At 32.2% G+C, this 12737-nt stretch overlaps 1 protein-coding gene across 1 annotated transcript; it reads right to left on the reverse strand.

The window, feature by feature from the left end:
• Nucleotides 1–1435: 1435 nt before the first annotated feature.
• Nucleotides 1436–7142, reverse strand: LOC114401696. Its single transcript, XM_028364274.1, has 9 exons — nt 6993–7142; nt 6785–6919; nt 4864–5087; nt 4020–4081; nt 3584–3793; nt 3051–3180; nt 2459–2805; nt 2219–2363; nt 1436–2111 (listed from the first exon to the last, which is right to left on the reverse strand). Exons 1-9 carry the CDS (start codon nt 7003–7005, stop codon nt 1869–1871), a joined length of 1509 nt encoding a protein of 502 aa, XP_028220075.1. The 5' UTR covers nt 7006–7142; the 3' UTR covers nt 1436–1868.
• Nucleotides 7143–12737: the final 5595 nt, after the last annotated feature.

Here is a 12737-nt window from a genome sequence, read left to right on the forward strand (position 1 = left end):
TAGTCCTTTTCTTATTACATTTTCTTTTTTTGCTTATTGCTTCACGGGTCATGTACTCATCTTTTCTTTCTATCAAAATGCAAGGCTTATACATGGTCCTTTAACAAAACAATTAAATAAAAGTTACAATAAATGAGTTACAAGGTTTTGTAGTCCTTTAAGAGGTAAAGTAAAAAATTAATAGTTAAAATTATAAATGATAAATATAGATATTTTAAAAAAATTTGTACAAAAACTCAATTTATATTTTATTTTTGTGCAAGCTAGTTAGATGTGATATTGATAATAACAATGCTTTATAATCTTCAAAATTAAATATGTAATTTAATCGTTAAGGTTGTGTTTATTTCATGTAGAGAAAAAAATTTTAAAAAAATTATCTTTTCTTTCTTTCCTCTTAAATGAAACAGATCTTAAATTATAATTATACAATTTTAATTATTTTTATATAAGTTGAACATCACATTTTAATTTATAATTTTTTTTTCATTTATATGATATAATAATTTGTAAATTTGTAAATAATTAGGCATAATCACGTCTTATCCCTTTTGAAATTCTTGTGACCTCCCACGGCTCGAACAACAAGAATGCATGATACAACAACAGGAGACAAAACCGCCATAAATGATGAGATGGCAAGGACTTTGCCAGGGAGCAGTGTGTCGTGGGGAGAAGTGAAAGCTGTTGCTCCATCGACGTGGCAATTCGCGGAGTGTCAAAGTGAAAGCCATCCAAAGATGAAAATAATATTCAACAAAATTTATGTATTTTTTTAGTGAAATTTACGCTTATTATACTTTATTTTATTTCAAAAAAATTCTTCTATTATTATCCTTAAAATCAATCAAACCACAGAAGAGATGACATGGTAAGAAGTAGCCTCCTTTTCTTGCTCTTAAGCATATTTGTTAAAAAAAACTATACATTTTTCTTAAAAAATTTAACAACTTAATATTTATAAAAGAAAAAAAAAAGCACAGTAATAAATAGTTTTTTTTAATAAAACAGAGTAATTAAATAACTTTTAAAAAAAAGTTAAGTGTCACTTTGAAAGGTACGCGTTAGAAATGAAGACAATTTCACATCAACTATTGAAAAAAAAGAAGTCAAAAGTAGTAAATATTTGTTTCTCGCTGTCACAAGTCTGGTAGATTAGATTGAATTTTTAGTCTCGTCTATCATATTTTTCCTATGAAGTGTCAACTATTTTCTAGAAATAGAAGAAAAATTGGTGGCCATTATATCACTCTTTTTTACCATCACGTACGTAATTCATTCAGATGTTGTATCAGTCTCATAGTTACAAGATTTTTCCACCCAAGAAAGATGTTTTTAAATACTTTTTCTTATTTACATAACGTAAAATAAAATACTTTTATATATAAAACATCAATTGAACCCTCTTCTTCCAGTGACTGCTGCACGTGTGGCATCCTGTGGATCATACCTTGTCTATTTTTCGTCAACGAAAAGAAACAAAGTTTCACCCATCAACAATCAACATTGGAGTTTACAGCCCTGATTTTTGTTTTTGTTTTAGTTACAACGCAAGGCTAGATTCAATAATCAGTAATTATATACATTTGATTTGAACTAAAAATGCTCCAATGAAGCAGTTTTAATAAATTTACACTCGCACACACATATATATGTACATGGGCAAACTTAACCGTGAATTAGAGTTGGTTTGCATATTGATGCCAAGAAAACGACTTCACTGCACAACTCGTCCTTCTCCCTTTGTCTTCTTCGGTCGTTAAACCATAGGAATAGCAGATAAACACAAAACTTTGTAACTCTTAACTTTGTTAGATACTCCAAAGCTTGGCTTTGGGAGGAACATATCATGCAACAATATTAAATGGTTACCGTTTTCTGATGAATTTTTCTATTTTCTGTATGGATTCCTTTAATTCCTTCTGATCATTAGACCTTGAAGGTGAAAGAACAATGTCTTTCCAAACAGAACCTGGTTCCATTATAGGGCTGGGTTCCTTGTAAAGTTCGTAGATGGAATCAGCTTCAACATTTACACTGCCTATCCTTTCCAAGCATTTTATATCTTTGGGATATGGCAGATTCTGATCATCATCCTTCCGCCATTTGAGCTGTAATGTGTTACAAGCTTGTTACCTTTTTGACATTTAAATTAATACTAGTAAAGTGTGAAATTAATCATTTCATCACAAGAGCGTGCAAAAATGTTCGAATTTACCTGTGGTGGACCACCCACATCATTTGTGCAATAGAGCCTGGCATCATCAACAAGTTTGCAAAATCTTGGAAATGCATTAGCAAATCTTTTGTGAGATTTCAATTGTGAATTCACCCTCACTGCCCTCCCTGTCATAATAGCTCTCCTGTCAAAATTCCAATGGGAAATGTTAACTTTCATATATATCCACAAATTCAATTCCCAAACTAGTAACATGGCAGAATTCACAAGCATAAATACCTAATGCCTCTAACAACAGCAAGATAGCCATCACAAACCACACCAACTAGCTCAATTCTGTAAGGCTTTCGTGTGCGTGGTTCTCCATTACAATTTTCCTCTGATTGATGTTCTTCTTCCTCCTCATTTACTTGCTCCCAGTAATCTTCAGTAATTGTTGTACCATCTTCAGATACTTTATATCCTACCCCCATTCGGTACCTGTGTTTGTGAACATTTCTTGCCATAGCAATAGTCTGCTCCACAAATGGTTCCCATGATAAGGTACCATCCATGATCACATCTCGACCCTCATTTAGAGCTGTCACCAGCAGAGATGATGCAGCATCAGTGGAAGATTGATGCACCTGTTCAAATTTTGTTAAAATTAAATGCAATCATCAGTTAAAAATAGCTTACAATTAAGGATCTAATGTATGTCATCCATTTCATCATAGCTAAATTGCAAAAGGACCTTTAAGTGAATGACAATTTCTTAAAATTTATTTTGGATTTCTATAACATTAGTCACATGCTGCACATACGATAGTGACCAGTTTAGTGGGAAAATGATAATAATAACATGGAGGTCATGGTTCACACAGAAGCATACCAATTCAGCAGTTTGGATCATGTCATCATGGTGACCTCTGGAGCTAAGGGCTCTATATATGACGTCACTCTCCTTAAAAGCATCTGCCTCAACCACCACAGCATTTGAAGATGCTCCTGACCAAAATGATCTGCCAAAGCCAATTGATACATATAAACAATCTACGTAAATTTGCAAAGCTAGGCCAATTTAAATTTGTCTGCAAGCTTGAATTATCCTATTCAGAGATTCATATATTCAGGACACTGTTATTGTCACATGTGCCTTACAGTAGATCTTATTGTATAATATTGAATTTATGTGGCATGACATAACATTGTTGACTTGTATTTGTATAACTTTTATAGAACCATGAATTTAATGACAAAAGCATTATTATTGTGTGGAAATTTAGTGAAGAAAAGAACAAAATATCCATCATTTACTCATTTTTCATATTTTGGGTGGTACATATTTATATCATTTTGCACAAAGACATTTTGTAGAATTGAAAAATGATGATAGGGCAAGAATAAAGTTAAGGTGATGATTACTCTTTAAGAATGTCTTTAAGAACAGTGCTTTTTCCAGCTCCCATGCCACCTCCCATAAGCAGAAGCACTGGACTCCTCTCAGTGTGGACAGTGTGGACTATGTCGTTTGTTTTTTGTGAGTCAACCTTTATTGCTTTCATCTCTTCCACCAATGTAGAGAACACTCTTGCCACCTTCAGATTCTTGGTTACTCTCTCAAACCTCTGTTCCCTGTATACGTGTACCATCATCTTCACCTCAACTAACTTGGTCTAAAACATTAATATTTCAATTTACACACACTTATATAATAATAATAATAATTTAACTTTCTCCATAAGATTTCCTTATATAACATTTTCGATTAGAAATGTTAATAAAATATAAACTTAAATTAGTTAATATATAATGAGAAAAGTTATCTTAAAGAAAATACAAAATAAATAGAAAAATATACCTTGTAGCTTCCAATAGAATCTTTTTTAGCCGTATTTTCTGAGGTGACTCAACACTCAATACCTATAATTGAGACAAGTAAAACGTAAGTGTGTTTCACACACACACACACAAGAAAGTTACAATGTAATTGAATTAAATAAACAAAAATATAAAGCACCGTAAGTAAATACAAATAATGTAGTGATATTTTTTTTATTTTATTTAGTCAAAATATAAAACATAAAATTAAAAAATAATTCACTTTTTTCATTTTTTTTAAAATAACTAATAAGACTTATTTCTTTAAAAAAATTGATATTTCGAAACAGCATAAATTTTAAAACAAATACAGTATTTATAAAAAAGTATTAATAACCTTGCATATTTACGTTTGAATAAATCTCCTGCAGTATATTACAAATCATCTTATTATTGTGCTAAAAAATCATCTTATTATTAAATGAAAAAATATTAAATACATATGTATTTTTAATTTTATTACTTTTTAATAAGTATTACAAGCATATTAGTACATTTTTTATAGAAAAATTATACTTGTACAATAAAATACATAACTTAGAGAGAGAAAGAGAAAAAAAGAAAATAAATTTGAATTTGAAATCTAATAAATATTGTATTAGTTTTTTTTTTTAACTTCCCCAAATAATATAACCAAATTTTTTCAATAAATACGAGTATGATACAAATACTTTAATATACTGAGTTAATACTCTACTTATATATATTTCCTATTATCACCCCTAAAAGTAAAACAAATGTTAATAAAATATATATAGTACAAAAAAATACTTGAAGTACTACACTATATGCAAGTTTTGTTCTAAATTATATGTATAATGTACCTGACTAATCATATAAGAAGCTTGGTTCCAATTAAATGCGAAATAACTGAGGATGCATCGGTCAAACTCATCAATCAATTTCTGGCATAAAGTGGTAGGATCCTTCTGATGAGCAAGATATTCAAGGATGCTTTCCACACACTCCTTGGGTTTTATCAAATACTCATCTGCCAATCTACACAGCTCTGCTGGAACCTCGCTCTCTAAGAATCCCATTTGCCTACCTGCAAAACCAAACACACCCTAAATCATTCAACAAATTAATTAGCCCATGTCATATGTTATTATGGAAATTAAAGCTCAAGCATTACTGTATGTATGTTTTATGTTGGTTTTCTTTTTTAAGATTTATATATATAACAATATATGTAAATCTATGAAAAAAACATAACAACCCTAAAGGTTTAATGGCTTGAACGGTGGAAAAGCTCGACAGTTCTCTAATACTGTATTATCCATAGCAAGAAAAAGTCAAAGCAAGATATTGGATTTCAAATGTGGTGTACATGCACGACAAATTTTCAGCTGCACTTCGTTCTTTTAATGTCACAATTTGTGTTTGTTTTTTAGGAAAATTAATGCCATAACTTAGGAGCACATGGAACATTAATGTCCCTTTAAAAATAATATTAATTATATATTTGTCCATAAGTTCATGACCTTAACCGCCCTAGAAGCATACATGTCACGTTTCTATTTGTCTTTTTCCTGCAAATTAAGCAGGAAGATAAAACAGAGCTTGTAAAATAGAAACTTTTTTTTTTAATAAGTGTAGTACTTAATTTGAGTGGTTATGTATGTAGTACTTAAATGACAAGTCAGTATAATACTTATTGTCTTATTATTTATTTATTTTTTTGAACAAGAAAAATTGGATCATTCTTTGAAAAAAAAAAGTCATTTAAAAATTTTAATTTTAATTTTAAGATTTGATAATGTATATAAATTAAAAAAAAAAGAATTATACACTGATTGTAAACAAATTTATATAATCATCTAATTATAATTTATTATCATATATAATAAATTGATTAACTTTTAAAATAAAATAATTATCTTAAAATAATTCAATGATAGATAAACTCTATAAATTACTGAATAATTTAAATTTTAATTATAAAAGAACTGTTAGGCTCTAAATTTTTTTGAATCATATTCTATGTGTCTATAAAGTTTATGTAATGTGAAAGAGACAACAGTATGTTGCCGTTAATCCCTGAAAAGCAAGCAATGAATGCAGCAAAAAATTTCAGAGAAAGAGTCTAGAACTTGTGTAAATTTCTCTCACTGTGTTTTGATTTTTTCTTATCAAGTAAATTGAAAAATTCAAAAGTTATGTATAGGCAGTGTACAGTAACTTTGAATTGGACGTGGATTTTATTGGAGTACATATATTTCTATCAATTTTTTTTTTTAAAAAAAAGAACAAAAACTTATGAAACACGAGTTATTATTGTATAAATCCATTTTCCTTGAGGGTTGCGGTCTAAAATCTAAATGAAACGAAACAGGCCGGAAAAAGACTCTCTCATCCCGAGAAATTGAGAGATGCGGGAGAGAAGAAGATCTATTCCCTTCACTGGGCATAAAGTTAAATAAAATAAGAAATTATAATTAATTTGACAATATAATATTATATTAAATTTCAGAGATTAAGACATGTCTAATTTTGAAGAAGAAGAAAAACATTTAATTACAAAATAAAATTTAATACCCTGCTTAGGCACACTTAATTATTCTGGGGCCATGAGAGGAAGAGTGTATTCATTTGGCTTTCTGAAAATCTTTGAAACAAATAATTTTGATCACTCATTCATTATCCAATCATTTTCTTGGCTTTCAATGAATCATAGTACGTATTTTGGTTTGTTCAAGTTCATTAAACGAACTAATTAACGAGAAATTAATTAAGGATAATTACCAACATAGTGAGAGAACTTCTCAATAACATGGGCAGAGTGATCTTTTTTGTGTAGGTGGGGAAAGATGCTCTGGTCTCCCACCACCCTTGCCAGAACTTGTGAGAGGTTATTAATGACTTTACCAACAGAACCATCTGAAACAAATTAAATAAAAGTGAATTAATGTAAATGATTTGATCAAAGGCTTAACTAATTAATAAGTACTACCTTGTAGCTGCATCTTCTTGATGAAGATTTTAGAATCGATCACAGATGATGGTTACAGCGTGAATCGAAGAAGACTCAAATATGTCCAATAACGGAGGAGACGATGATACTTATTTATTTTATCGTTTGTATCAACTTCTCGTTGTTATTATTATTATAAAGTATTGGCCTTGGATCAAATCAAATGAAAGCCACTCATACGAAAGGATAAAAAAATCATTGAAAGAGTTCCAACGTGCTTTATAGCGAGGTTTTCGGTTTTTGCTACAACTTTTCAAAAGTGAACCAAACACGACTTCACACTTGGCTAACCTCCTAACTAATATTTTAATCTCTACAAATGTTAGTGATAAATATATTTTAAACAATTATTTTTAATATAAAATCGTGTAGTCAAACAGCTAATCGAATGATGATGTAACATTGACTTTGGTTAATGAATACTTTAAATGTTGATATTTCATATTTATTGAAATTTCAAAAATATTCTTACATAATATATTTAATTATGATTAAATAATATATATATATATATATATAATAATTATGTAAAATAATTTTATATCGTCTAATTAATAATTATTTTGTATATGGATCTTTCTTAAGGTAATAATAATTTTTCTTTAATATTTGATTTTTACTTCATTACTGTTAACATTTGAAGAAGATGTAGTTTTTTATTAAGATATTATATTAAATACCCCACCATCAAAAATAAATATTTCAAAAAAAAAAGGAGTTAACAACACAATATAAGAGCAAAATACTAAGATTTAAAGCAAATGATCATATTTATTCAATAGACATTCTTAAAACACGTCTAACAAAAACGCAACAATCAAACGACCTAATACGCACACAAAAATTGAACTAAAAAAAAGAAAAATGTTAATACATGCGTACCAACAAGGTGAGTTACGTCCAATAAAAAGTTGGATTCACGTTCAATTAAAAAAAAAAGGAAAAATTTTAAAATATTTTATGTTAAAAATTGTATCATGTCTTTTATGAAGTTAAGTCAAAGAAGATGAAAATAAATTTTAATCATAAATTTTTATTAAAAGTCATGTGATTAACATATACATATTTTTTTATTAAATTATTAAATGATACATAAGAGAAAGAGAGTCCAGATGTAATATGAGTTAAACTATTAACAACTTTTTTGTAAGATGAAAAAAAGATGAGTGTCAAGTATAATTTTTAAAAAAATACTAGTGTAATTTACTCTTAAACAAAAGGTTGAAAATGATAGAGTGAGAAATGATGCAAGATAATCGTTTTGTTTGGCTAGCCATTGTAACGCATGTAAACTAAAATTTTCAGGTTAAAATCAAAGTGCACAAGATAAATTGAGTAACTTTTAATTTAACACGTTGTTGGTGTTAATTTAGAACTGTTTTTTTACTGGAATTTAGAACTTTTTAAAGCGTAACGAATATTACTTTGAAATTAGTCAAATTTAAGTCTTGGTTCAATTCTTGGATGTATCTTTTTTTTGTAATTTTATTAAATTTTCATTTTTAAAAAAATAATAAATATTTATTCAACTTGTTCAATGTAGAATTTGTTGAGTCAAATCAGATTAGACCGGATTAATCCAAGTTGATGACACGACTTACTTCACTAAAAAGATTCAAACTGACAAGAGTTGGATTATTATAGTCTTTAAATTTGTACCATTTCTTCTAGGTTTTTCTTTTTTCGAATTACTTAGCTCTTTACAAGATAAGTCATTTAAATTTCTGCAACTTTTCTACTTCTTTTTCTTTTAATCTTTAATTTACATTTTTAGTGTTTTATTTGCTTTCCATTTATTCCACTGCAATTTACTTAGTTTTAATTTCTTTCCCATTGCACTTATTCTTCTTCATTTTACATTTCTTTTTTGGTAAAAAAAAATTTAGGAGAATGGTATCCCTAGCCAAGGTCACTTCTGAACTCAAAGACTACTTAAAATTCTACAATTTGATTGTTTTTTAAGAGAATACAATTTAGTTGTTTTTTTATTATAGTCGAAGTTAACTTATAATTCTTCAATTTGGCTCCCGGGACAATGGGTTAAGCATTTTTTGTGTCAGGGCCATGCATGCTTTAAGGTCATCAAATTTGGCTATTTCGTGTTGGATTCAATTGGAATCCATCACTCACCAACAGAGAGAAGAAGGTTGAGAAGAATTGAGAGGAACTGAATCTTTATTGATGAATGAATTGGTTACAGTTACAGCTCATTTTCTGAAGTATATATTCTATGACTCCAGGTGTAATTCTGTTACACCTATAACAAACTCAAAACAGAAAAAAATAGTATATAAACTGAAATGCACTATATCAATTAATATCTATCTGTGATGCTATCAGGTGCTACTAGCACCATGTGACTTTATTTGAATTACCCAAAATACAACACTTCCCCTTAATTCAAATCTTCAAAACAAATGACTCCAATCTCTTCCCTTAGCTTTATGAATCTGTCTGGTTTAACAGCCTTGGTTAGCAGGTCTGCTAACTGATCTTCAGTGGGACAGTAAATCAATTTCAGAACTCCATTATTCACTTGTTCTCTGATGAAATGAAACCTTGTTTCGATGTGCTTGCTACGCCCATGTGAGACTGGGTTTTTAGCAAGACTAATTGCTGATTTATTATCTATCAGTAATGACAGTGGCATCTGTACTTCACATTTCAACTCATCAAGCAGTGATTTCAACCAAATTGCTTGACAAGCAGCAAAGGAACCAGATATATACTCTGCCTCACAGCTTGAGAGAGCAGTAACTGGTTGTTTCTTTGAGCTCCAAGACACAGCAGCTCCACCAAATTTGAACAAGTAACCAGATGTGCTTCTCCTATCTGTCCTGTCCCCACACCAATCAGCATCTGAGTAACCAATCAATTTCATCTCAGCACCATCAACACTACTTGGAAACATCACACCATACTGCATAGTTCCCTTCACATACCTTAGAACCCTCTTGGCAGCCAAGAAATGAGATTTCTTTGGCCTATTCATGAATTTACTCAGCACGCCTACGGCATAACAGATATTTGGTCTGCTATTGCAGAGGTATCGCAGTGAGCCTACCAACTGTTTGTAACCAGTTGGATCAACACCTTCTTCCTCAGGCTTGTCTTCAAGCTTCTGGTTTGTTTCTGCCGGTGTGATTGCAACATTGCAATCCTCCATCCCAAATCTCTTCAGAGTTTCACCAGCATATTTCCTTTGATGCATGACAATCCCATATTCAGTCCACAAGAATTCTAACCCAAGGAAATATGACAATTTCCCTAAGTTAGTCATTTCAAATTCACTCATCATGAGTGAAGTGAAATTATCAATCTCTGTTGTATGATTACCAGTCACTAGTAAATCATCAACGTATAGGCACACCATTAACACCTTGTTATCCTCCTTCAACATGACATAAACTCCATGTTCTACCACACACCTTTTGAAGCCAAGTTGAGCAAGATATGCATCAATTCTCCTATTCCATGCTCTTGGTGCTTGTTTGAGCCCATAGAGCGCCTTGTTCAACTTGTATACCATTTCCTCCTTGCCTTCTAACTCAAAGCCAGGAGGTTGAGTCACAAACACAGTTTCTTCTAGTGCCCCATTCAAAAATGCAGATTTTACATCAAGATGTGTCAAACTCCACCCCTTATTGCTTGCTAGAGAGACAATCACTCTCACAGTTTCGTGCCGTGCAACTGGTGCAAAGATCTCTGTATAATCAACTCCTTGTTTCTGCAAGAAACCTCTAGCCACAAGCCTAGCCTTGTGCTTCACAATTCTGCCCTCAGGATCCAATTTCAACTTGAATACCCATTTTACACTTATTGGTTTCTTGTTCTTAGGCAATTGAACAAGATCCCAAGTATGGTTCCTTTCAATTGATCTCAACTCATCTTCCATTGCTGCTCTCCACTCACTAATCTTCAATGCTTCAGTGAAGTTGACTGGCTCTGCATCTGCTAAGAGAGCGAAGTGAATCAAGTCACCTTCGTCAGTCACAGCACTATCTGGCAGCACCTCACAATCTTGCAGTCTCCTTGGTAATTGTTTCTGCCTCTGTGGTCTCACTGCTGGAGTAGCGGGCACATCGTGTACTACATCACCAGGCACATCATCATTAGGTGCTACGACACCATTCACACCATCATTATTCACTTCTGCAGCACTGTGATCATCACTCTCACTGTCACTGCATATATCGATTTCTGGTGCAACCTTGAATTTCACTTCCCCTATCTCCCAGTCCCATGACTCATCTTCTTTGATCAAGAGATCTCTACTAATACACGTCTTCTTCAACTTGGGATTGTACAACTTGTAACCACCAGTTGAGTGGTATCCAATCAATACCATGACTTCACTCTTGTCTTGCAACTTAGTTCTCTTAACGTCTGGTATATGATTGTAACACAAAGATCCAAACACCCTTAGATGACTCACTGAGGGCTTCTTGCCACTCCATACCTCCATAGGTACCTTCAACTTCAAGCTCTTTGTAGGACACCTATTGAGAATGTAAGCTGATGTTGTTACAGCTTCACCCCAAAACTCATGAGGCATGTTCTTTTGTTTCAACATGCTCCTTGCCATATCAAGCAAGGTCCTATTCCTTCTTTCAGCAAGTCCATTGTGTTGTGGTGTGTATGGGGGAGTGACCTCATGGACAACACCTTGAGCTTCACAAAATTCCTCAAATGCTTTTGAGGTGTATTCACCTCCACCATCTGTTCTCAATATTTTTAATTTCTGGCCACTCTGTGTTTCTGCCACAGCTTTGAATTTCTTGAACACCTCTAATGCTTCACTCTTCTGCTTGATGACATACAGCCATATCATTCTAGTAAACTCATCAATGAAAGTAATAAAGTATTTATTACCTCCAAGTGTTGGCACTTCAATAGGACCACAAATGTCAGAACTCACTGCATGTAGTGGAGAGCTTGCTCTCATAGGTGACTGATCAGCAAATGGCAATCTGGTTTGCTTGCCTTTCAAGCACACATCACAGGTCTTGTCACACACACCAATCTTTGGCATACCTGTCACTAGCTCCTTCTCACTCAACTGAGTTAGACTCTTGAAATTCAAGTGTCCAAATCTCCTATGCCATAGCCAGCTCTGTGATTCAGTCACTGTACTCAATACTTTCACACCAGAATCTTTTACATTGCATTTAAAAGTCCTGTTCCTGCTCAGTTTTGACTTCAAAACCAGTTTATCAGAATTATCAAACAGCTGCAGCACTGCATCTCTCATAGTTACTGAGTAACCTTTCTCCAATAATTGGCCTACACTCATCAAATTACTCTTCATGCCAGGCACATACCACACATTTTCAATCAAGACAGTTCCACCATCCTTCAATTCTACCAGCACATCTCCCATTCCTTCAGCAACCAAGTACTCATCATCAGCACACCTGATTCTACTTTCTTTGCTGGAATCATAGTTAATCAACCACTGCCTATTCCCAGTTAGATGGTTAGAACAACCTGTGTCCAAATACCACCAATCTACTACTACGCCTGCATCATTGGTTGTCACCATTAACATAACAGGTTCTGTATCAGAACTATCTTGAGCAAGATTAGCTTGCTCTGTACCTTTCTCTGGTTTCTTCCACTTACCAGCACCAGACCAACATTCATCAGCAAAGTGACCAAATCTGTCACAATTATAACACTGTATTTTCCTTTTATCAAAGTTCTTTTTCTTATTAAACTTTGAGT

This window comes from Glycine soja, chromosome 20 (genome assembly GCF_004193775.1).
Source record: "Glycine soja cultivar W05 chromosome 20, ASM419377v2, whole genome shotgun sequence".
NCBI classification, from domain to species: domain Eukaryota; kingdom Viridiplantae; phylum Streptophyta; class Magnoliopsida; order Fabales; family Fabaceae; genus Glycine; species Glycine soja.